The sequence below is a fragment of the Lithobates pipiens genome, unplaced genomic scaffold, assembly GCF_037356315.1.
Source record: "Lithobates pipiens isolate NorthernLeopardFrog02 unplaced genomic scaffold, aLitPip1_a1.2 Scaffold_19, whole genome shotgun sequence".
NCBI classification, from domain to species: domain Eukaryota; kingdom Metazoa; phylum Chordata; class Amphibia; order Anura; family Ranidae; genus Lithobates; species Lithobates pipiens.
Window position 1 is genome coordinate 457,475,040 of NW_027507764.1, and position 25,493 is coordinate 457,500,532.

Here is a 25,493-nt window from a genome sequence, read left to right on the forward strand (position 1 = left end):
GAGGCTATAGCCAACGTATATGTACCATACAGCAAAGACAAAAACGAGAGTGACAGTTTACTGAGAACTTTTGCTTTTATTTGAATAAAAAAACAAGACCAATTTTTTAAGATTTAATTAAATTATATTTAAACAAAACTGATAAATAAAACTCTTTATTACTACAGTATAGGGAAATCACAACATTTACCCACGCAGTGTTAAGAGGTACCTAAATTTTATAGCCAAGCAAGTTACGACTGGAGATCCATGCCATAAGTTTGCTACAGCCAAGCAAGTGCAAAGTTAGGACTGTGTTCCATGAATAGTCACTGTTAGGAACAAGGAAGCACCACTATTCTATCCTCACAGCAGTCAGGAAATTATCTATGAACATCACCAATGTGTTTGGTCAAAAACTTCCACGAAGGCTGGTAAGAAGAAAAAGAAAAAAAAAAAAGCGAAATTTCTAGTAAATCCTTTGCCAGTGAAGCATTAAGAGGAGAGAACTCATGAGATTGGATCTAGTGAAATATGCCAATGCCAAACATCCATTATCAGGCTTCAACCAAACCAGGTCCCAAGCCCAGCTGTACCTTGTCAGTGGGGTTTATATGTGAACTAGGTTGCAGTGCTTAGAAGTAGAAACTATTAGTCAAAACTCCCCTGCCCCTTTTCGATAGAGGAAGGTAGGGTTATAACTAGGGTTGCCACCTGTCCATGATTCGCCTGGACAGTCCAGGTTTTGAATCAAGTGTCTGAAACCCAGACACATTATTCAGACAGGAATGTGGCTCGAAACCGGGCTGAGGGGGCACTATGTACGCCGCATTACTATTCTCTTTGGAGTCCCCAAAGGTGTCCCAGTCCTAAAGGGTTTACTAAAACAACAAAAAATAATAATTTACTGTACGCTGTTAAAGTGTTCAGGTTTGGCTTGAAGAAAAGGTAAGTAAAGGAAATCTGATGGAACTAATCCATCAGATTTTTTTCACCATGCATTTACCATTGCGGAGACATTCCTTCACTTCCTGTCCCATAGCCAAACCAGAAACAAGAGTAAATCCCTGCAAATGAAGGGAATTCGTTGGGGACTCCCAGATTCCCATCCATTACTTTTCTGGGGACTAGACAAAATTGGGAATTTTCTTTTACTTTCACTGATGATAAACAGGACAAATAGAGAGGGTGAATCTCAGTAATGAGGGGCACAGAAGGCAGAGGTTGCCTTTAGACCCCTTTTACACCACACCGCCCTTTGCGTCGGCGGTAAAACACCTCTATTTTTAGCGGCGTTTTACCGCCGGATTTGCGGTGCATTTCGGCCGCTAGCGGGGGGCTCTTACCCCCGCTTGCGGCCGTGAAAGGGTTAAAACCGCCGGCAATATGCCTCAATAGCAGCGTTTTGCCGGCGGTATTACAGCGCTGCCCCATTGATTTCAATGGGGAGCAGCGGTGAAGGATCGGTAAACACACCACTCCTTCACCGCTCCAAAGAAGCTGCTGGCAGGACTTTTTTCTGACGTCCTGCCAGCGCACCGCTGTAGTGTGAAAGCCCTCGTGGCTTTCACACTACAGACAATGGTGCAGCTTATTTAGGGTGTTTTGCAGGCGCCATTTCTAACACTATAGCGCCTGCAAAACTACTTTATGTTACCTTATATGTGCTTTGATTGCAGCATCAATCGTCTCACAACAAACTTTTGTCTCAGGAGTTACGGTTTCACTTCCTAGTCATCAAATCCAACCCCAAGAATGACAATACTTAGCAACTGGTTTTATCCAGACCTGCTGTGTAGTTCAAGGGCTAATGCGTGCGTTGTATGCAGTGTGTTGATAACTCTTACAACTGTTCGTAAGCCTAAATGTGCATCATGTTACTCAACACATGGCCAATGATGGGACACACTTACACCTATAATATTCCAAAAAAAAAAAAAATAATCAACTATTGCACAGTACATCAATGAATCTCTAGACCAGGGCTGGATAAACTCCAGAAGCTGGCAAACCAACAGATACAAAAAATAATAGCCGTCTAGTCTATATGTTTGAGTATTTCCTAAACTCGTCCTAGTTCCTGAAATGCCTAAGCTGGCTCCTGCATTACTTGGTCTACCGACATGTTAGGACAGATGGCACTGCACTGTCAGGGGGCAATAAACTGCAAAACTGAGAGTTTTAAGTTTGCTTAGAGCCATGGTAATAAATGGGTAACGCATTGGATTGACCCTTTATCCGAAAAAAATATGTATAAAATAATTGAAAAACACAGAAGGCCGGAATTGCAGAATTCTTCATGTAGATTTAGACCAACTTGTAAGGTTGTACTTGCGTACTTGATCTATGGCCAGATAACACTGTCAGCTACATGAACAGCATATGGCTCCATCACTCCCGACTGTCCACTGGAGATCCCACAGCCTGTGGCTTTACTTAGAAAGAAAAACAAAACCACAGAAAGTTTAAAGCTGGTCTCCAAAACACAGGACGTTATTGGTTCTGCAAATCCAAAATGACACAGGTCTTTTTTCCCTGAACCCCTTCGTTCTGTGAAGTACCATCATCGTCTGCAGAATCGCCCTCCTCTTCTTCTACCATTTCAAAAGGAGTTATTACATCATAGAGAAAAGAGAGGAAGCCGTAAAACCAATCAGAGCTTTCCTCTGCTAAAATATTAAGGACTTCCTCTAGAGAATCAATATTCACACTACTGCCATCTTTGGTTAAGCCTAAAGGTAAAAGGAAGAAAAAAAAAAAAAAAAGAAAAAAAGAAAAGGAGAGACAAAAAAAAAGAGAAAAAAAGAAAAAGGAGTAGTTAGGTAGACACAAAGGCATGCGGTGCAGGGAGTGGTAACATTTCAACCGGATGTGTGTGTGCGCATGTGTGCAAATAAATTCCAGCATATTATATAATGCTGGAACATCGGAAGGCAAGATAAGGAAAGATGGAGTCTAGATGGAAACAAAACAGCCTATGGAACACAGCATGCTGAAATACAAAAAGCAGCAGGCATGCAGGGTAGTCACCCACACCCATATAGACAAGGATGTACCATGCTAAACACTAGTCCTATGGATGTGGACATTCCATGCATATTTGGTGGCATAGCATTTTTAAATTAAAGTGAGATGAATCTAAATATGCCCCAAAATACATATCCAAAACTTCAAAGATTTCCTTAAACCCATGGATTGATGACCCTAGGGAAACCAGACAAGACATTTGGTGTAGCCTTATAGCTCAAGTTCAGTTTAACAGGAACATAACACAAAACGTGCGATTGATGTTGAACATCTTCTAAAGCAGCAAGATGGTAATTTATTCTGATGAGCCACATTGGTCCTGTGAGATTCAACAGAGTCAACTCTGTCATTAAAGATGCAAAGAAGCATTTCGGGAAGGTTGGTCCTAAAGCTTTAGGAGAGTAGGCATAAAGACCAAGTTAGATATCTTGGTGTTGCCCTAAACGAGAGTCATTACAAACTCAATGCAGTATGCTCCAGCTGCCTGCCTTATTTTCATTCTCTGCACTATAGCATGCTGGGTGATCGAAAAATCACCAAAGATATGTATAGGGTCAATTTCTTCAAACGCTGCAGAGCATAGCCTAAGAATGGTATGAAGTATGGCAGGCAGCAGAAATTCCACAGAGTTTTTTTTTTTTTTTTTTTTTAAAAGCTAACACCATATAGAGTTTGGTGTAACTTACACATTACACTTGACTAAGTTTAAAGTGTATGTTAGATCAAAAAATATTTCATATATGGGTCTGTTATTTTGTTTAATCGAAATGTAGCCTGTTCGTTTGGAAATGTCAAGTCAGATTAGTGACCCTGCCAGTTCTCCATCTGTCTGTCTCTCATTCTGACCAAGCCAAGCACAGGCGTAGGCGTGGTCAGTTTGCATCTCGTTTTACTTTGCATTTTGGAGACCTAGGATGTCATGCCAAAGCAGAGTGTGTGCCTGTATCTCCTGTTGTCAGTTCACCCGTCATGCTCCTCCCGCCAGCCCAGCGGTTTTGATTGACAACAGCTCCCAGCTCTATGGAGCCTTGCAAAACAAAAGTCCAAACAGAAGTGGCTCATGGCGTACAGTAGCAGAGTTGAAGCATGGGCTTCATTGCAGTGACTTATTTTCCTTATAAACGTAATTTAATCAGAATTACTCATTGTTGTAGCTTTCCTTTATTTGTAGGCAATATTAAAGTTTGGATCTATAATTATTGAATTATCTTAATATTACATCCGTGAATGTCAACCCAAACACCTGATACACACCTTGCCAGCAATTCCTTGCTCCTCTGTCACAGCTCACAAGAACAATTCTAGTATCAAACACCAAGGGGAATTACTGCTGTAATCTTAGGAGAGCACTCTGGCCTAGAGATTGGCTACTAGACCCAATAGCAGGAACAGGGGGAGAGGTCACATGGTCTTCCATACAAGGAGACAGTGCCTCTTCAAAGGGAACCTGTGACCAGGCTATGAACATTAAAGTAATTCAAATATTCTTTACCACCGCTGCAGTTAGGCATTGTGAAGCAATTCATCAAAATTTCACAACACAAGCACCCAAGTAATTCAAGTCAGCTATACTCAGCAGCTCTATTCACCCCATTCCAGCAGAGGAGAGGGGACCATATAGAATAATTTGTATGCTTTAACTGCTTCTGCAGCAGACGAAGGATGAATTTCTTCACAGACCCTGACACTACAGAGTTCAATTGGAGTCTTATTTTTAAAGCTCATTTACTGCATTATGGAAATTGAATTCCATATGGAAATGCATTATGGAAATAATGAACTGTCCATAGCCTGCCCATGGGTTCACTTTGAAGGAACGAAAAGGAATTCAATGTGATTCACAAATACAAAATAAAAAAGGATAACCATACTTTTAATATTGCTGTGCTTAAAAAGGCAGATCCTCCCCTCTACATCCCAGATCTTACACTAACCCATCCAAAATGCCCAGAGATCTTATGTGCTAGGCAAGGGGGGGGGGGGGGGGGGTAGTTGAGGCTGCCCTTGTCCCAGGAGCTATTATTAGAGAGTTAATGACGTGTAAAATCCAGCAAGTTGATTGTACAAAGTTGATCGATCAACTTTGGTACAAACAGCCTGCCCATACATGGGTCGAATCAGCAGGAGCCGGCCAAGGTTCCAAAAGTCTATGGCTGGCTTTAGTCGCTTTTTACACACACACACACATTCCTATGGCAAGCTCCCCAATTGTTGGTCACAACACTTCTCCCATAGGAATGAATGGATAAACTATGACATGTGCACAAACTGGATGGATAAAGTAAAGGACTTGCCATGGGAAGGTGGTACAGCACTGAAAATGTAAAGTTATCCTTTACAAATTCCATGTGGAAACAATGTAAATCATTTTATGATCCCAGACCAGTGGTAGTCAACCTATGAGCTAAAGAGGGCTTCAAATCACCTGATATCAAAAGGCTGAATATAATGTTCAATGTATGTAATGCTTGAGAGGACTGTCAAACTGCAGATATAATAAAGGAAATGAGAGCTAGAGGAGTGTGGACACGCTACATTTTTGGCTGGGGATATGCTGCAGAAGAGAAAACTAAATCTAAGTCATTACCCCAATTCCCACTACAGAATGCTTTGGTCTGAGAGTTGCAGGTTGGGCACCAGGGCCCTAGACCAGCCATTAATACAAAACTGCTGACTTAGGCCCCTTTCACACATGCGGACGATATGTCCGTATTTCATCCATCCGTTTGCGGATGAAATACGGGCATGCATTCATCCCTATGGGATAGCGGGTGTCTGCGGATGACCATCCGCAGACACCCGATTTCCTCCGCCTCCGCAACAGTCCGATTCTGCAGACGGAGGAAAATCCTATTTTTCTATCCATCTGCAGAGCGGATTGGATGAACACGGACAGACGGTCCGTGCTCATCCGATCCCCATAGAGGAGAGCGGAGAGCTGACAGGGCGGTCCCCGCACAGTGTGCGGAGACCGCCCTGTCCGCAGCCGGCTCAGCGGGGACAACGGAGTGATCCCCGCTGAGCGAGCGGATCATCACGGGACGGATCATTACTGATCCGCCCCGTGTGAAAGAGGCCTTATACTGCAGATCAAAATATTTTTATAGGGCCATTTCTTTCCCACAGAAATTAAAAACTATACAGCCATCAGTTCTGGGTATTGGAACCATGGCTTTAAAAAGTGCTTTGGGAGCTCTAGCAATGGGTCCAGGCAGGAGAGAGGGTGTGACGTCAGCACGCACAGACCGGCCCACAGCCATTGTGGCCATGCCAATTGGAATCTTCTTCTCCCGTTTACTCTGCAAGTGCAATACTTTTTATTTGATAAACTTTTATAAGCAGTATAGCGCTATGAGCTCTTTTCCTGGTCTTCAAAAAACGCATGGATATGCAGGAGTCGGGTGGTGACATCTAGTGACTGTTCAGAAGCTGGGGGGGAATATTCCTAAACCCTCAAGATCTCCTTTGTGAGATCTTTTAGTCTGGTCAAGCAACTGCCGTAGTTTGCCCTAAAGCCCTCACACACGGTCTGTGTGTATGCCACCCTGTTCAACAGAAGCAGGCTTCTGTTGGAGGGACATGATGGGAGACCAGCAGCTGACCAACTCCTGATCAAGCACTCTCAGCCAATGGCGTGTGTACCTGGCTTTAGGAGCACTTCATTTTAATTGATTTTTAGCACAGAGCACTTTGGACTTTTGAAATGTTCATTTCATTTTTGCACACTGCCTGCACTGTATAGTTTGTAATTTCACACAATAGTTGACATTCGATACAGAAAGATATTAATGGGTATTGTGATTTTTATATTCACAAAAGGGTTTATTTATTTATTTTTGAGACAGCGCACTATTATTTTTATAGAATTTTGTGGTCCAGTATTCAGGTACTATTCAGTGCAGAAGTCTCACTTCAAATTGTGGCAAAGCACAAGTCCCAGGAATTTTTAAGCTAGGAGAGAGAGAAAAGCATCAAGTTGCATATCAAATTCGCTAATTAGTGTGAAGTCTAAGTAGTAAAGCTGTGTTTTCATAAAAGTGCCAATTCTCACATATAAACAGAGTTTGTATGAAGTAACCATGCTCATTAATTTTCTGCTTAAGCAAATCAAGCAGTATTAAAAAAGGTGACTCATTCAATATGACAAATATTAATACTGCCTTCTATTGTTTCAGCCATACCCAAGTATATTCACAGGTTAAACGCCAAAAGCAAATAGTATTTCTTTACAGATTTGCACAATGGAAAAGAAAAAAAAAAAAAAAAAAGAAGGTAGTAGAGATGACAAACGGGCGCCTGACATTATTTAAGTAAATAGTAGGACACAGGGCTGATCCTGCTTAATACCTGCCATAGGCACCTTTATTTGACTTGCAATTTAGTAGGAGTGCCAGCGAGCTGTACTGCTAAATAGACATCCAAAGAGACAATCATTGTTCTTTTTACTTGTCACTATAAAAAAGGAAACATTACATTGTACATTTTAAAATTAAAGGACTCCTTCATAATCAATTAAATGATTCCTGAGCTGAATATGTAGACCGCTATGGATGATCACCTTCTGAAATTGCTGGTCGTCATGCTGAGCTTCTGGCTTCAAAATTTTTGTAGTCACTGGCACAAAACATGTATATATAAACTAATGCTGCCATATTATGCAGCGCTTTACAGCGTACATAGAACCAATCACATCAGCCCCTGACCATGAAGCAGCCCACAAACGAATGCAGGCCATACATATGTCCAACATAGAAAGAATTTTCTTTAGAAAAAAACAGAAATTTTATGATCCAATGGTGCCACCATTGATTTTGAAATTCGACCAACCAAGCCTTTAAAGTCACCTCGCGTTGCTAAAGAAAATTGTTTTTGTGGCTGGGAATCTTCTTTTTCTGTCCAGGTCACAGTTCATGCACTTTTTTTTTTTTCGATGATATTTCTCGCACTATTCTCATCATCGATTAGAAATTTGTTTGTTTTCCAAAAATTTCCAACATGCCGATCATTCAAATTCGATGGCCGCATGAAATAATCGGCCGCTGCTGCATCCCACTAATGGTGCGAAAGTCGAAAGTAAATTCTGAGTTACGATTTTCACAAGAAAATTATTTCGGAATTCGACCCATGAATGGCCTGCTTAACTGCCCTCATGCACACAAGGCCAGTTTTAGGAGGTCTATTCACCTATCAGTAATTTCTCTCTCTCTTCCCCCACCCCCCCCAACAATGGGAGACTACCTAAAAACATAATATACATATTCCATAACATCAATAGCTTAAATATTTATTTTGGGTCAATGAAAGTATTGTGCCCATTTTCAGTAGATAATGGCATGTATTTGAAAAGGTTTTAATTGTATTTTCACAAGTGGTTCTTGCAAGGCCAAAACTGTACTTGATTTTTTATAAATCAGTTAAAAGGGTTTTGGCACCAATGCAAAGATGTAAAAAGCATCAGTATGGATGTCACACTACTTTCTCAAACAAAATTTTTAAAAAAGGTGCTCAGAATATTTCCTCTCGTCACCTTGTGCCCCTTCCCCCATCTTCTCCATCGAGGTCCATGACACAAATATCATTCTCTCCCCTCATGCCAGGGTGCTAGATGTAATCCTGGACTCAGACCTCTTTTTAGCCTCACATCCAATCGCTGTATAAATCCTGCTGCCCTAAACTCTGTAAAGATCTCCAAAATGCACATCTTCCTAACCAATGACACCACAAAGCTACTCACTTACTCCCTTGTTATCTCTTGCCTCAACTATTGCAACTGCATCCTTGTTGGCCTATAGTTACACAGGCTATCCTCCCTTCAGTCCGTCATAAATGCATAAAAGCACCCCTCTCTGACAATCAATCCCTCCATTGGTTTCCATGCACCCCATGAAGAAGATTCAAAATACTACTATACAAAGCCATCCACAACTCTGCCTTGAGCTACATTACCAACCTCATCCCAAAATATCACACAAATAGTTTCTTTCACTTGTTTCAGAACTTTTTGCTTTTAATGGCTCGGAAAACGGCCTTTTGATGACAAAATGCATGGGGAAAAGCCTCCTGCTGATGTCATCCCATACAGGAAGTCCAAGATTTTGCCGGCTGGGTTCAATTTTTAATACACATTATATCTACCTGTGTGTAAGTGCAATTTTGAAGTGTAATAAAAAAGGTACCATTTGATATTATACATGGTGAGGGACATATACCGTATTTGCCGGCGTATAAGACGACCTTTTACACTTAAAAAAACTGAGCAAAAAGGAGGGGTCGTCTTATACGCCGGGTCCGCTGCTGGGATGCCTTCTGGCTGTCCGGTAATACTGTATGTAGCTTCGGCTACATACAGTATATACCACTGAACCAATCCCAGTGAGCGATGTATTCAAATGAATACAGAGCCTGCTCGGATTGGAGCAGCAATCTCTGCCAATCCGAGCAGGCTACACACAGTAGCCTGCTCCGATTGGCTTTGAGAGTGAGGCGCGGGCTGATGATGTAACAGCCTCCGCCAATCCCAGCAGGCTTTGTATTCATTAATAGAATACATTGCTCGCCGTGATTGGCTCCAGCACCAGAAGGAAGAAGGAAATGGCTCCAGCAAGAACGAAGAAGAAGAGGGATATGAAGCGTCGGAAGCCTCGGAATCGGGGGTCGTCTTAAACGGTGAGTACGGGCAAAACATTTTAACTGTGCAGGTTTTTAGGGGGTCGTCTTATATGCCGGGTCGTCTTATACGCCGGCAAATACGGTATGTTTTTTCACATGAGCTGATATTCCTGTACACTAAAATGTGTTGTGCAAGGGAACCTTATTTCCCAATGACTCCGGGACACGCGTGGAGACGCAATACAGTCGGACTACTTCCACTGAAGCTCTGTGTGACTGCTCTGAACAAGGGAGTCATTGATATTTGGTAAGCCTCCATCTTCTCGCTAGTTTTGGTGTTGGCGACACACTGCGGGCACCAGCTTGTGGAACAAGTCCATTCATCCTACACATTTCATGGAATTTTCCTGGTTTCCCTTGGCACTAATGGGACTTTCGGATCACGGTTTAATACGCATTTTATGGACACCATTATAATTTTTATGTTGTGTTATATGTATTTAGTATAGGAGATCGTCTTTTCATTTATTTGCGATGGTATTTTGAAATTTGTACCTTAATTTGCACACTTTTTTTTTGGTTTATTTACATACGGTTAGGGGTATCGCATTTGTGTTTGCAGTTTTTTTTTTATTTTCATTTAATTTTTTCTTTTTGAACAAATTTTCACAGTTTTCGCAATTTTTCCACCTTCTGCTTTTTAGACTCGCCAGCTCCAGGACTTCTCCAGTCTATATGGCAATCTTACTCTGTCCACCTAAAGGCGATCTCTGAAAACTCATCTTGAGGGAAGCCTATCCTGCCTCCACCTATTAAAAACTGTAAATTTACTTCCATTTTTTTGTAAATTCTAGATTTTATTTTCAACAATTTGTATACAACAAATACAATTGCATTGCATGTGTATCACAGAGCATAGCTTAAATATATATTTTATAATTTTACTTTTTCAATCTCTTATCACTCAGTTATTATGTGTTCTATCACTTTGCCCTCCTTTACAGATTGTAAGTTCTCACAAACAGGGCCCTCTGAATCTTTTTGTACTGACGTGTATTGTACTTGTACCGCCTCCCTTTTCTTTATAAAAGCACTGCACTTTGGTGCTATATAAAATGTTGTATTATAATAATGTCACTGGGGCTAATTTATGAGAACTAGAAGACATTTATGCTCTTGCCCATAGGTAGGTTTGACCTAAAGAAGAATCTTGAAATGTAAACTTACTCCAATGAGCAGCATCTCTACATTTCATAAATAGGTCAATGTGCTTCTGAAAAAAGAAATGCACACTGCTTAAAATTAGGACAAACGCTAATACTCCATACTGTATGTACGTTTTCTTACATAGGAGTTTTCTAGGTTCCAAAAGACTCAACATTTTGAACTCTACTTAAGAACCTTTCACCATAGTTCAGTGCTAGTTTGGGAGCACTATATTGGCGATTTCTGGTTGGAATAGCAAAGTTACCCGAGATGACCCTTTGGCCAAAACCATCCCACAAAATGTCATACACAGTATACAGTATGTTCTGAATTGCACCCAGCACAGCTAAGCTGCAATAATAAAAAAGGAGATTTTTCCCAGACCAAGGATTAGTACGCTTTGATTTTTTTTATTTATTTATTTTTTTACCCTTTTTAAGTTTCTAGAACAATGTGCAAGCTACAGATTCTACAGAAGAAATAACTTATGGCATTTTATTCAAGGCCTCATTTAAAAAGTTTTATTGGATTAAAACAAAAAAACCCCAACCTTTGACCAAGAGAGCTTAACAATACACACGGGTTGTTGAAAGAAAATTCTAAATAAAATTGAAAAAAAAAAAATTGAATAAAAATCACACTGATTTAGTGCATATCTCTCCTTCAAACAACCCAACACTTGGGAATGAATGCCAATAACAAACTTTAAGGGTATCTAAACCCCAAGTGAAAAATATAATCTAATGTAGCTTATGTGTTTTTTTCTTTCCCCCAGGTATTGTTCCTTTATTTATAAATTATTTTTATCTGGTGATCCTGCCAAAGACACTTTTTATCCAAAAGGTGACAATCTGTACTGTATCTATCAAGGTGCAGCATTGTCATCCAAGCACAGGATGGGCGTTAGGACCAAACCCCTCACTTTTTCATCTCTATAACGTAGGGGGAAAATATTCACCTGGGCAGGGCTGATCGCATTATTTGAGCTAGCACTGCAGAGTGCACTAGATACAGGAGAGCACTGGGTTTCAGGCAGGATTAACATTTTTGAAAAGATAACAAAGTGCTTCTAACTTACCAAAAGTATGCATATGCAAAAGGGGTTTACATAAACTTTAAATCCTGACATCTACAGAATAATCAGGTACCCTCATCAGTGGTCCCATAGAAAATGTGGTACACAGGAAGTGTCAATAGTGCACCTGCAGAGGCTGCGGCGCCTCAGTGAAAAGCAACTTTACAGATATGTCCGATGTTAATACCGTAATGCCATAATTAAAGCAATCACATAAACAAAATAAATTCTATCTACTCCTAACTTAATGATTCATTTAAGCTGATTAAACCAAAATTATGTAGCAATACCACAATTAAATAAAAAGGGATCGAAAACTTACAAGTGCATTTAAAAAAAAAAAAGGAGAAGAACAAGAATACAATGAACTATTATAGGTCTAAAGAAACATTTTAACCACTTGCCGACCATGCTTTTTCTGGCTCTTTCTTTACAAGTTTGAATTTGTATTTTTTGCTAGAAAATTACTAAGAACCCCCAAACATTACAACTGCAATTTTTTTATGTCATAGTATTTGAGCAGTGGTTTTTCAAAAGCAAAATTTGGGGGGAATACATATTAACAAATTAAGAAAAACAAAACAATTTATACCCCCTAATTTTTTTGTAAAGTGTGAAACATTACGTTAAGTCGAGTTAGATACCCAACTTGTTACAATATAAAATTGTGCACGCTCGTGCAATGGCGACAAACAGTACTTAAAAATCTACATAGGTGACAAATTAAATGCCTTAAAGTGGTTGTAAACCCTTACAAACCACTTTGACCTACAGGTAAGCCTAGATTAAGGCTTACCTGTAGGTCCAAGAAATATCTCCTAAACCTACACGGTTTAGGAGATATTTGCCCGAAGACAGGCACCGCTGTCTACGGCGCATGCGCCGTAGATAGCGGCGCGTAGGCGCACTGAGCGCGGCATTTCCAACAACGGAGCTGCCGCGCGTGTCGGCTCCCGTGCGCATGCGCGGGAGTGACGTCATCGCGGCTCCGCCGAATAACAGCGGCGGAGCTGCGAGACCCCACCGAAAAAGATGGATGCGCCGAACTACAGGGGACAGCGGTGACATCGCTGGCTCCTGTGTCAGGTAAGTGACACATAATGGGCTACTATGCGATGCATAGTAGTCCATTATGCTTTGCCTTTGCAGGGAATGAAAGAGGAAGTAAACCCATCAGGGTTTACTTCCTCTTTAACAGGTTACCTGTTTAGAGTTAGAGGAGATTTTGCGCTAGACTTATTGCTCTCCCTCTAATATTTGCGCTGATACCTTCACATGTGTGCACAACCTGCACTTTTACTTTTTACACTGCCCCCCTTAATTTTTTTTTTATCATCACAAATTACCATTATAAGCAATGTAAACATCACTTGTAATAGAAATAAAGCATGACAGGTCCTCTTTACGAAGAGATGAGGTCAAAAAGACCCTAAACCATTTACATTTAGATCTTTTGCTAAAATTGTACTTTCAGCCTGAACCTAGAGAGGGGATTACATTGCTCCAGTCCCCCAAGGTCCTACAGTCGAAGATTAAAACGCATCTCCATATCACATTTTGGTCTCCAAATAATTCACATTGTTATTTAGCGTTTTGAACAGGTTTTCATTTTAACGCATTATTTGCTATGGTCATTTGCTACGGATCTCCACTAACTATGGAACATACAGGCACGCGCTGTTCTCTTGCACAACATGCCTGTATCTTTAGGGGGAGGACACAAGATGTAAACTGACCATAGTAGAATAGATTAGCTGCCATGCTACCATGGTCAGTTTGCTCAGAGGAGCGTTACAAGGCAAGATCAACCAGGTAAATTAGAGAATCGGCAACTACATATACAACACAGAAATGGGAGATCACAAATTATTAAGAGGCAGTGCAAGGTTTATTATTATTTTTAACTTTACAAACACTTTAACACTGTGTAAGCTTAAAGCCCAATGAAGCTAGACCAGCTTATGACTTTGTGAAACAATGGGTGATCTGAAGGAGGACTGGTCAAAGTGAGTATACGTTTTTTTCCTTCTTACTCGCATTTAACATTTTTGTGAAATTCATTTGGATAGTCTTTCAGAGTGTTAAAAAGAACCCATCAGGAGACATAAAAGAGTTGGCCCCGCAGACGTGTTTCTGGTACCGTATACTGGAGCCATCATTGTGATTCTTTCCCGTGCTACTTGGTCAGTCACTGATCTAGTAAAAGCATGTGCATTTCAAGTGTCAAGATACTCAATATGCACATGCTTGTTTTGAACCATTGACACACTTATGCCGTGTACACACGATCAGAATTTTGGTCGGAAAAAGCTCTGATGGTTTTTCCGACAGGATTTCCCTCAAGCCGTCTTGCATATACACAGTCACACCAAATTCCGCCTGTCAAAAACGTGGTGACCTACAACACATACGACGGGACTAGAAAAAGGAAGTTCAGTAGCCAGTAGCTTCCGTCTCATAGTTGAATCGGAGCATGCGTGAGTTTTTACACATCGGAATTGCATGCACACAAAACGCATTCTCGGATAGCAACTTTTTACGACCGAAAAATTGAGAATATGCTCTCAATCTTCTGCTGGCTGAAATTCACCAAGAAAAAGTCAGATGGAGCATACACACAATCACATTTTCCGACCAAAAGCTCTCATATGTCTTTTGCTAGCCGACTTTCCGCGATGGTGTGTACACGGCATGAGTAAAGAATAAGGTTGGCAGCTCCAGAAATTGCAAACAAAGCAACTCAAAAATGACATTCCCATAATTTCTGTCCTGACATGTTCCTTTGGCTGTGGCGTACATGTAAATTCTGTGCATTTGCTGGAAAGGAGACAGATTCCCTAACGCCTGCTTGAAACAATGCTACACTTGTCATAGCTTTTTGTATTTTATTGCCCAAAGACAGGTGATGAAGTTACTGATTCAAATGAGGGCATGATCACGCATTCATGAATGTCCACATTCAAAAAAAATAAAAAAAAGGAAGCTCAACATGCACATTTACTTGAATCATATGGAAAACAAATATATAAAAGACACTCACTTTTGTGACAGATCATAAATAGGAGCAACAAGGAAAGGCTACTTTGATGAATAAGACTAGTGTAAGCATATTCATGCAAACATGGATTTAACATGCATTCTGGGGCAAATTCATTTTGCAATAAAAACATACACTGCAGTAAAACTAGAATTTCACTCATGGTCAGGAAGACTTTTTTTTTACAAATAGCTTTAAAAAAACAATATATTTAGTTTAATGACATGAGCAAACATACTGTACGTGTTGATCTAGACAGTATTTGCAGGATTATGTCTTTGCAAATCAATCTGCACAAAAGGAAAGAACATAAAAAAAAAAAAAAAAAAAAGGTACTTGCCCAGTAAAACCTTGGCGTCTTCAATGTCAAAATCTCCATCCCCGTCAGTATCGTAAGCGTCAAGTTTGCCTAGTGAAGAAAATCCATAAAAATTACTGACGTATTATAGCAACGAACCTATGTGACCAACATTGCACAAACTGCAGTCTTGTTCTGCTCAGTATATACAGTGCCTTGAAAAAGTATTCATACCCCTTGAAAAAATGTCCACGTTTTGTCATGTTACAACCAAAAACGTAAATGTATTTTATTGGGATTTTATGTGATAGACCAACGCAAAGTGGTACATAATTGTGAACTGGAAGGAAGATGGGTTTTCAACATTTTTTACAAATATGTGAAAAGTGTGGTGTGCATTTGTATTCAGCCCCCCCCCCCCGAGACCATACTTTGAAGAACCACCTTTCACTGTAATTACAGCTGGAAGTCTTTTTGGAATGTCTCTACCAGCTCTACACAACTAGGAGATTGACATTTTTTCATTCTTCTTTGCAAAATAGCCCAAGCTCTGTCAGATTGGATGGAGAGCGTCTGAACAGCAATTTTCACGTCTTGTCACCGATTCTCAATTGTATTTAGGTCTGGACTTTGACTGGGCCATTCTAACACATGAAAAGGCTTTGATCTAAACCATTCCATTGTAGCTATGGCTGTATGTTTAGGGTCGTTGTCCTGCTAGAAGGTGAACCTCCTCCCCAGTCTCGTCTTTTACAGATAGGTTTTCTTCTAAGATTGCCCTGTATTTGGCTTCATCCATCTTCCCATCAACTCTGACCAGCTTCCCCCTGCTGAAGAAAAGCATCCCCACAACATGATGCTGCCACCACCATGTTTCATGGTGGGGATGGTGTGTAGTGTTATGCCATGTACACACGGCCAGACTTTGACGGACTAGGTCCGGCGGTCTTCCCGACTGACTTTCGGCGGAGGTCCAACGGACTTTGTGAATGAAGTAGACTTGGCCACACACGACCGGGCTAATTCCATTCGAAAGTCCATTCATTTTGAACATGAGGGCGTAAACGGGACTAAACAAGGAAGTTCAATAGCCAGTAGACAATAGCCGCCCTTGCGTTGTATTTGGTCCGTCGGACTAGCACACAGACGAATGGTTTTCCTGATCTTTAGTCCGGACTTGAGTCCGCCGGATAGATTTGAAACATGCTTTATTTCTAGGTCCATCGGACGATCGAATTGTCTGATGGATTCCGGTCCACCGGACCAAGTCTGCCGGAAAGTTCGATCGTGTGTAAGCGGCATTAGATTTCCACCGCATATAGCGTTTTGCTTTTAGGCCAAAAAGTACAGTTTTGGTCTGACGACTTTCTTCTTGCCACTCTTCCATAAAGGCCAGATTTGTGTAGTGCACGACTATAGTAGTCCTGTGGACAGATTCTCCCACCTGATCTGTGGAACTGTGCAGCTCCTCCAGCGTTACAGTGAGCCTCTTGGCTGCTAATCTGATTAATGCTCTACTGGTCAGTTTAGGTGGACGGCCATGTCTTGGTAGGTTTGCAGTTGTGCCATAACCTTTCCATTTTTAGATGATTGAAAGTGCTCTGTGAGATATGCTCAAAGCTTGGGATAGATGGAGATATATATATATATATATATATATATATATATATATATATATATATATATATATATATATATATATATATATATATATATATATATATATATATATATATATATATATATATATATATATATATTATTTTTTTTTTTTTTTATAACCTAACCCTGCTTTAAACTTCTAAATTACACACAGATGGACTATTAAAATAGCTGACTTCTGAAGGCAATTAGTTCCGCTAGATATTAGAGGTATCACAGTAAAAGGGGGCTGAATACAAATGCGCACAACACTTTCCAGATATTGATATTGAAAACCATCAATCATTTTCCTTCCACTTCACAATTATGTGCCGCTTTGTGTTGGTCAATCACATAAAATCCCAACATATATTTACGCTTTGTTTGAAACATGATTAAATGTGTAAAATTTCAAGGGGTGTGAATACTTTTTCAAGGCACTGTAGCTTCCAAAACCCAAGAAATAATTTAATTCACAAGCTACATAAAGGTTTTTTTCTTATACAAACTAAAATATGTTACAGTGTATGTCTTGGGGGGGGGGGGGGGGACAAAACACTTATTTAGTACATCTCATCTCTGCGGTTTATGCACATTGCCATCCCTCAGATTTGGTGCTCACAAGTTAAACTTTTTTGGCTAGAAAATTACTTTGTACCCCCAAACATTAAATATTTTTTTCCTAACACCCTAGAGAACAAAATGGACCTCTTAAAATGACTTAAAATTAGATCTGGGGTCAAAGACCTCAGATCTCGTATTTACACTAAAATGCAATAAAAAAACCTTGCTTCCGCCCTGCAATGGTATGGGGACGGGTGGGGGCCATCTTCCCCTCACTCGTCTCCATACCAGGCCGGCCAGAAGACCCGATCACCTCCGCCACTACCGATGGCACCTGTAAGCAGTGGAGGGCAACAGAGAACGGCGGGGGGTGGGGTGTGGCCCTCTCCCGCCGCTGATGAAAGTGATCTTGCAGTGAATCCGCAGCAGAGACTACCTTTATCTGAACCCAGACCCCTCACTGAAGAGGAGGATACGGAGGTTATTGAAGCTAGCTGCTGCCATAACAGCAACATCCCTATTCAAAGTGCCAACATATCAGCGCGAGATGGTCCAGAAGTGGTTAACAATGCAAATTCAGGAAAATATCAAGAAATCCAGTGAGCTCCTACTTTCTGCTCAAACTGGCAATTTTGCTGCACTGAAATCCCAAGCAGTGTTTTCAGTCCTGCCTGAAAATTCTTCCATGCTGGGCCAAACATCACCTAACCTGACCCCCAGGTGCAGCACAGTGCACTGAGTCATCGACTTCGGTTATTACCTGTGGGTTTAATGTATTTTCAGAAAGTGCACCACCTCTGCAAGATGCAATACAAGTCTATGGCAAAATGCAGCTAGCTCGCAGCAAAGCCACAGGTGTACCGCACAGCACCCGCGGTGCAGGCAAGCCGCAACGCATAAAAAAGTGTGAAAGCAACCTTGGACCCCTTTCACGTGATCGGTCTGCCTGTCTGTTTTTTCACGCAGATGCAATCGGACCCTCTGTTCACCTCTATGCAGCGGCAGATGTAAACCGCCAATCCAATCTTCTAAAAACCCACACAGAAGGGGAGCCGCCCCTTCAGTCTCTGCAGATCGAATCGGAGAGCCCATAGAGTAGAGCGGGCTTTGTCTGTGTATACTTTGCATAGGCAGGGCAGACCTCATCTGCCTGCTCCACCCATTGTGTCCCACGACTGGTTACCAAGTCACTTAAGTGGCTCCTTGCTCTTCAAAATATGTTGGGCACCCCTGGGATACAGGATCAAAAAACACATTTTTAAAAAGATACAATACCAGGGAGGAGATGTTCATGGACTGCAGAGATCTATGAAATATGTTCCCCCCCGCCCCTTTAAAAGTTAAATTTTAGAAAGTTTTAAAATTGCAAGCATTTTTAAAGACAGTTTTAGAAAATCACTGGTGAAAAGAATGAGAACCATCTAGTGTATGACTCAACGAGCCTACATCTACTGAAATCGCCATTATTTAGTAGTTTTAGAAATGTAAGAGCAAAAGCCTCTGCCCAAGGACTGGTACACACGGCAAGTTCTTTTTTTCTGTCCAGTGGGCTAAATGAAAAAAAAACGTAGCAGCTCGTGAGGAGGTCTCTGGACTATTCGATGTTAGTACAACAATCTCGCGCTGTGTTATGTTCTGACGGGGCCCCACGTCCAAACACATTGGTCAACACTCGCAGCCATTGGCTGAGTGCGCTGATCAGATGCTGATCTGCTGCTGGTTTCCCAGCGTTATTGTTTGAAAGAAGCCAGTTGTGAGATCGGCCTCTGTCAAACAAGGACCTATACACACACAGATCGAATGTAAGGCAGCATCTACTGTACCGACTGATTTCAGTCGATATTGGCCCGTGTGTACAGTGCTTTACACTAGACTTTCAATTTTAATGTGTCATAAGAGCAATATCTAGCACTGCATGGCTGGCAGTAGCAGACGGTATTTACCACCCTCAAATGGTTTCACCTAAGAAATATACAAATATTCAGGTGGTAAATCTAAGTAAAACCTAAAAGTTACAGGTGGTAGAACCAATGAAATAAGATATAATAGAGATTCTGGAGATTTGTAGACATCATGACAAAAGAAATACAATATGCATTTGTATACTGAAGATTCTAAAGAGGGATTAGCAACAGGTATACAAAACATTCACATTTGGAAAACATTTTGGAGCATTTCATTTAAGAATACGAGACTGTAGTTTGACACCTTTATATGGGCAACTAAAACAAACACAAACTAGTTCATGAGAAGTCAGTAAAAAAACACTAAAATGTGGTCCCCAAAGAGTATGTACACATATTTGGAGATAAAAATCACAGACCATTGTTCACACAACAGTGACATATTGAGTGGCTGCCGAATCCTCAGCTGTGTCTTTATATTGACAGCCGTAGCCAGCAGCTGTCAGAATACATGACAGCAGGTTCTTCTGACTGGATGCAGCTGCTGTCCAGCTTTCGATTTCAGACTTTTGCACCCGACTCCATTGACTGGACTACCATAAGCCATCGTTTGTTGACACTCATAATGTAAGGGCTCCACAACAAGCCCGAGTGGTGTGAAAGGGCCCTAATGATTTTGTTGTGAAGCTTACGCACAATTAAAGTGGTGCTGCCACCAAAGAAAAAAAAAATAATTGGAAAAAAAAAATGTTTTATTCGCCTCTAAATGCCTGTTGCTAGGGGGTCCCTCGTCGTCTGCCTTATTCAATGCCCGGACTGGTAACATCACTTCCCCTCGCGCCTCACAGTCATCTGGGACCTGTCACGTGTCCCAGATGACTGTGCGGCGTATCACAGCGCCTCTCGCGCATGCGCAGTGGGTGCCCTAGTCGCATCCTACAGCAAAAGCCATGGTCTGCAGAGAGCTTCCAAAGCATCAGAGGGATGTCATTTTTATAGGGCAGTGACGGTGAACCTTGGCACCCCAGATGTTTTGTAACTACATTTCCTATGATGCTCAGGCACTCTACAGTGTAGTGGAGCATCATGGGAAATGTAGTTCCAAAACATCTGGGGTGCCAAGGTTCACCATCACTGTTATAGGGTATCAGTCAGGGGCATTAGATATACCAAAGAACACCGTGAAGACAGTCATCAAGTGGAGAATATATGTAACATTACCAAAAACTGGACGTTCCTCAAAAACCGATGAAAAGACAAGAAGAAAGCTGGTCAGGGAGGCTTCAAAGAGGCCTACAGCAACATTGAAGGAGCTGCAGGAATATCTGGCAAGTACTGGCTGTGTGGTACATGTGACAATCTCCCGTATTCTTCATGCGTCTGGGCTATGGGGTAGAGTTCCAAGACAGAAGCCTTTTCTTATGAAGAAAAACATCCAAGCCTGGCTAAAGTTTGCCAAAACAGATCTAATGCCCCGTACACACGATCCGAAAATCGTACGGAAAATACCGCTTTCGAAGCGATCGTACGATAATTGGATCGTTAGTACAGAGCTTTCGAGAGCCGATTCGGACAGTTCATCCGATATTATTCTATCGGACATGCACGGAAATTTTTTTCGTACGATGCCAGATCGTACGATTTTCGTTTAATCAGTACAGCTATCGTTCAAAAATGCAATACAAATGCATTACAACACATGACATCACTTCCGAATTTTTTTTCTGTCGTGCGGGAATTTTCGTGACTTTAGTAAACTCATCAGATTCGATCTGAGATTAGCATGCAATAAAAAACGGACGATCATTCGTCCGATAATCTCATCGTGTGTATGGGGCATAAGTCTCCCAAAAGCATGTTGGAAAATGTGTTATGGTTTGATGAAACCAAGGTTGAACTTTTTGGCCATAATTCCAAAAGATATTTTTGGTGCAAAAACACTGTACATCACCAAAAGAACACCATACCCACCGTGAAGCATGGTGGTGGCAGAATCCTGCTTTGGGGCTGTTTTTCTTCAGCCGTAACAGGGGGCCTTAGAGAAGGTAGAGGGAATTATGAACAGTTCCAAATACCAGTAAATATTGGCACAAAACCTTCAGTTTATAAGTCACATTAAATAGGTGGAAAAAGTTCTGAATTTATTTATCTTTATCTCATTTTATTACAGAAACCTGACATTTTAAACAGGGGTGTGTAGACGTTTTATATCCACTGTATTATTAAATGTTTCGTTTGCCATAAATCATTTTGTCACTGCGATATTTTAAAGGGGTGGTAAAGTCAGAAGGATTTTTATCTCAATACATTCTATGCATCAAGATAAAAAGCCTTCTGTGTGCAGCAGCCCCCCTTTCCCCCTAATACTTATCTGAGCTCCATCTCTGTCCAGCGATGTCCACAAGCGTCTTGGCCATCCGGGGCTCTCCTCCTGATTGGCTGAGACAGCAGCGGCACCATTGGCTCACACTGCTGCCAAACTCAGTTAGCCCATCAGGAGAGAGAGCGGGCAGGGCTGAACCGCATCACCATATCTGAATGGACTCAGGGAGCTGCAGTTCGGCTCGGGTGTCCCCATAGTAAGCGGCTTGCTGTGGGGGCACTGAACAAGAGGAAGAGGCCAGGAGCACCGAAGAGGGACCTGAGAAGAGGAGGATCTGGTCTGCTCTGTGCCAATCCACTGCAACAGATTATATACATATAACTTTTTTTTTATATATAAACAAACAACAAACACAAGTCTTCACAATCACCTTAGCCTAAAGCCAGGCAAAGAACAAGATGGCTTAAAGCAGACCTTCAGTCATTTTTTTTTTTAACTTTCTATCTATTAATTCTTCCGCCCTTGTTGTTTTAACTTTGGATAATAAAACTTTTTTTCTGCCAGTAAATACCTTATACAGCCCACTTCCTGTTTGTCTGGTCATTAGCCTAGGCTTATGACATCATGCAAAACTCTCACTCGCAAGAGTTTGCGAGGAAGGAAGGGGAAGAGTCATAATAGGGCCAATGAGAGCTGCAGAGCCGGAGGTGTGCCTTTGTGTTAATCCAGGAAGTGAACAGGCAGCAGCGTCAGCTGCCCACAGTTAAAATGGCTGCAGCCAGACAGCGGAGGGAGATTTCTTTTGGCAAGTACAAAATCACAGTATATATAAACAATATGCAAAGTGGTTGGAGGGAAGCTTCAGAATGGCAAAGATGTTTTTATTACAAAATGAGGTGAGCAGACTGCAGTTCCTCTAAGTATTATTAGAAAAACACCAAACTATTCCCAAACATGCTAAAAGTTGTAGTAAAAAGCATAGAAAAAAAAAATTGCAATAAGATTTTAGAAAAAGTCAAATCCTCAAATCCCAAGTTTGTTAGATGAATTATGAGAAATGACTTTAGTGAGGGTACAAGTATAGGCACGTTCCCAGTAAATGATAGCAAAAACACCAGACGATGGGAAAGAGGAAGGTGATGTAACATTTTTACTATGGAATCCTACCTTGAAGAACCTCTGATAAGTTATAACGGAAATCCTTTGCCTTGGCTGCGTGCATGATAAAAGAAATACAGAAACATTTAAATACCATCTTTTCTGCCCAGACTGAAATGCATATTAGTCACAAAAAATTACAGTGAAAGCAAATGGGCTTCTGCACCCAAAAGTGAGATTTAAGATTATGGTGGCCAACATGCTGCATCACATTACATTCTTACTTCACCAGAGATTCCAGTACCAGAACATTTACATCATAACCACCAGCTTAACTATTATGGCCACAAGGAAGGTAAAATGGCATCCCGCCCTCCTGGGATGGATCCAAAATAACGGAACCCCAGTTGGGAGATTGAATGCCACAATAATTATATGATTCTGGCAGGGGGTGCCAACAAAAACTATTTTAAAGCAGAGTTCTACCCAGAAATGGAACTTACATTGTCCGGATTCCTCCCCCCTCTGATGTCACATTTGGCACCTTTTGGGGGGGGGGGGGCTTAGATACCAGTCTAATTCCGGTATTTGCTCCCACTTCCGGCGAAAGAGACACGCAGAATCCGCAATGTACTACGCCATGTCCTGCCCCTCCTCCATCCGCCCCCGCTGTCTTCTGGGAGACACACAGGTCCCAGAAGACAGCATGGACCATTCAGAATGCGCAGCGAGACCCACGCATGCGCAGTAGGGAACCAGGCTATGAAGCCACAAGGCTTCACTTCCCGATTCCCTTACCGAAGATGCTGGCGCCTCCACCCGGGAGCCAAGGGACAGATCAGCTTCAGGTGAGGACATCGCGGGCGTCCTGGACAGGTAAATGTTCTTATTTTAAAAGTCAGCAGCTGCAGTATTTGTAGCTGCTGACTTTAAAAAAGTGGAGGTTACCACTGGGAGACTTAAAGTATAACTAAAAAGGCAAAACTTTTTTCTTCTTTTAAGTTTTGTATGGGGTGGAGAGGGATTAGAACACCTATCAGTTTTTATTGCCGTCTGTTCCCCAGTTAGAGAAATTCACCCTCTCCATTTGTCCTGTTTACCATTAACCCCTTCAGCCGCGGAAGATTTGGCTGCTCAGTGACCAGCCCATTTTTTGAGATACGGCACAGCGCCACATTAACTGATATTGCACGGTTGTGCGACTCTGTACCCAAGCAAAATATACGTCCCCACAAATAGAGTTTTCTTTTGGTGGTATCTGATCGCCTCTGCAGTTTTTAATTTTTTTGTGCTATAAACAAAAAAAGGAGCGACAATTTTGGAAAACAAAAAAACACCAACCCCCCCCCCCCCCCCACACACACACACACACACACACACACACCTTTTACTGTTTGCTATAATAAATATTCCACATTTTTTTCTGAGTTTAGGCCGATATGTAAAATTGCAATAAGCGTATATTGATTGGTTTGCGCAAAAGTTATAGCGTCTACAAAATAGGGGATAGATTTATGACATTTATTTTTATATATATTTTTTTGTAGTAATGCTGGCGATCTGCGGTTTTTATCAGGACTGCGATATTGCAGCAGACATATTTGACACCTTTGACACTGGGGGGGGGGGGGGTGTTTGGGGAGAGCGAGCGGGGAAATCTTCCAATGGGGATACTAGTTCTGGTGACCTGGGGGTCCCCTAGAGATTGCCTTAATGTGCCGGGATTTCCACTCTCTTCCCATCTGGAAGTAAAGGTAATTCTCCCCCATGAGACAGATTCCCTTACTATATCCAAAATGAAAAACAATGTTTTGCATATAGTTCTAATTTAAAGTTCAGTTGAAGCCAAGGTTTTTTTTGTGTATAGAGTGGGGAAAGCTTAGAACTTCTTGTCAACTTCTTGCCATAACCACTCAGTACAAGAAGCAATGATAAATCTCTTCAAAAAGGTTTGCTTTTATTGCTCTCAATGCCCGTTCCACCTCACAATGAAGTGAAGGAAAAATCTCCACAATGGGCTACCGATAAAAATTACAGGCATTCACAATCTAACACTAACCTACATAGCCATGTAAAGAAGAAATCGCTATACATAGCTTTTTTGGGGGCTGCTCCAGTCCGGTCCCACACCGAGCTGTCAGCTGTGGCTTCCCTGTGGTGTCATGTGTAGAGGAGGCAGCCAACAATGGAAGCACCATAGTAACTCTATGGGCGGTGCCACTTCCCATTCATTTCCCAGCCGCTGTCGGCCGTCTCCTCTGCAGACCTTCCGCTGCTGGAGACAAGACCAGAGTGGCTTCAAAAAAAAAAGAAAAAAAAAAAAAGTATGTATACGATTTTCTTCTTGCAGGGCTAGATAGGTTAGTCTTAGATGGTGGATGCCTGTAGATTTACAGATTTTAGTGTTAGGCCCCTTTCACTGTCGGACCGTTCAGGTCTGCCAGTCAGTTTTGACGGTGGACCTGAACAGGCACTCCATGCTGGTCTACGGATATCAGCAGTGACATGTCCACTGACGTCTGACCCGGTCCGATCTGCCAAAAGCAGACGGATGGCCCTAAGTCCGGATCCGTCGCTAGCGGATCGAGTGAGACCTGATAAAAACTGACATGTCCGTTTTCATCCGATCTCTCCATAGAAACCAGCACTGCTCGATAAGCCCCTTCCCGCTCAGTGAGCGGAGAGGGACCTGTCATCCGCCGGCTCAGCGGAGATCAACGGAGAGATCTCCC

At 41.6% G+C, this 25,493-nt stretch overlaps 1 protein-coding gene across 17 annotated transcripts in view; it reads right to left on the reverse strand.

Moving 5' to 3' along the window:
* Positions 1-25,493, reverse strand: part of ASPH (aspartate beta-hydroxylase) — a 334,747-nt gene that overhangs the window by 253,263 nt on the left and 55,991 nt on the right. For 12 of the 17 annotated variants that reach the window (XM_077492760.1, XM_077492758.1, XM_077492757.1 and 9 more), the window contains exons 3-4: positions 22,831-22,875; positions 15,274-15,342 (exon numbers count right to left, since the gene is read on the reverse strand). In XM_077492760.1, the coding sequence (XP_077348886.1) occupies positions 15,274-15,342; positions 22,831-22,875 (114 nt within the window). Of the gene's footprint in view, positions 1-1,209; positions 2,712-15,273; positions 15,343-22,830; positions 22,876-25,493 lie in introns of those variants that run through there. The other 5 variants (XM_077492762.1, XM_077492770.1, XM_077492769.1 and 2 more) reach the window with 3 other exon arrangements.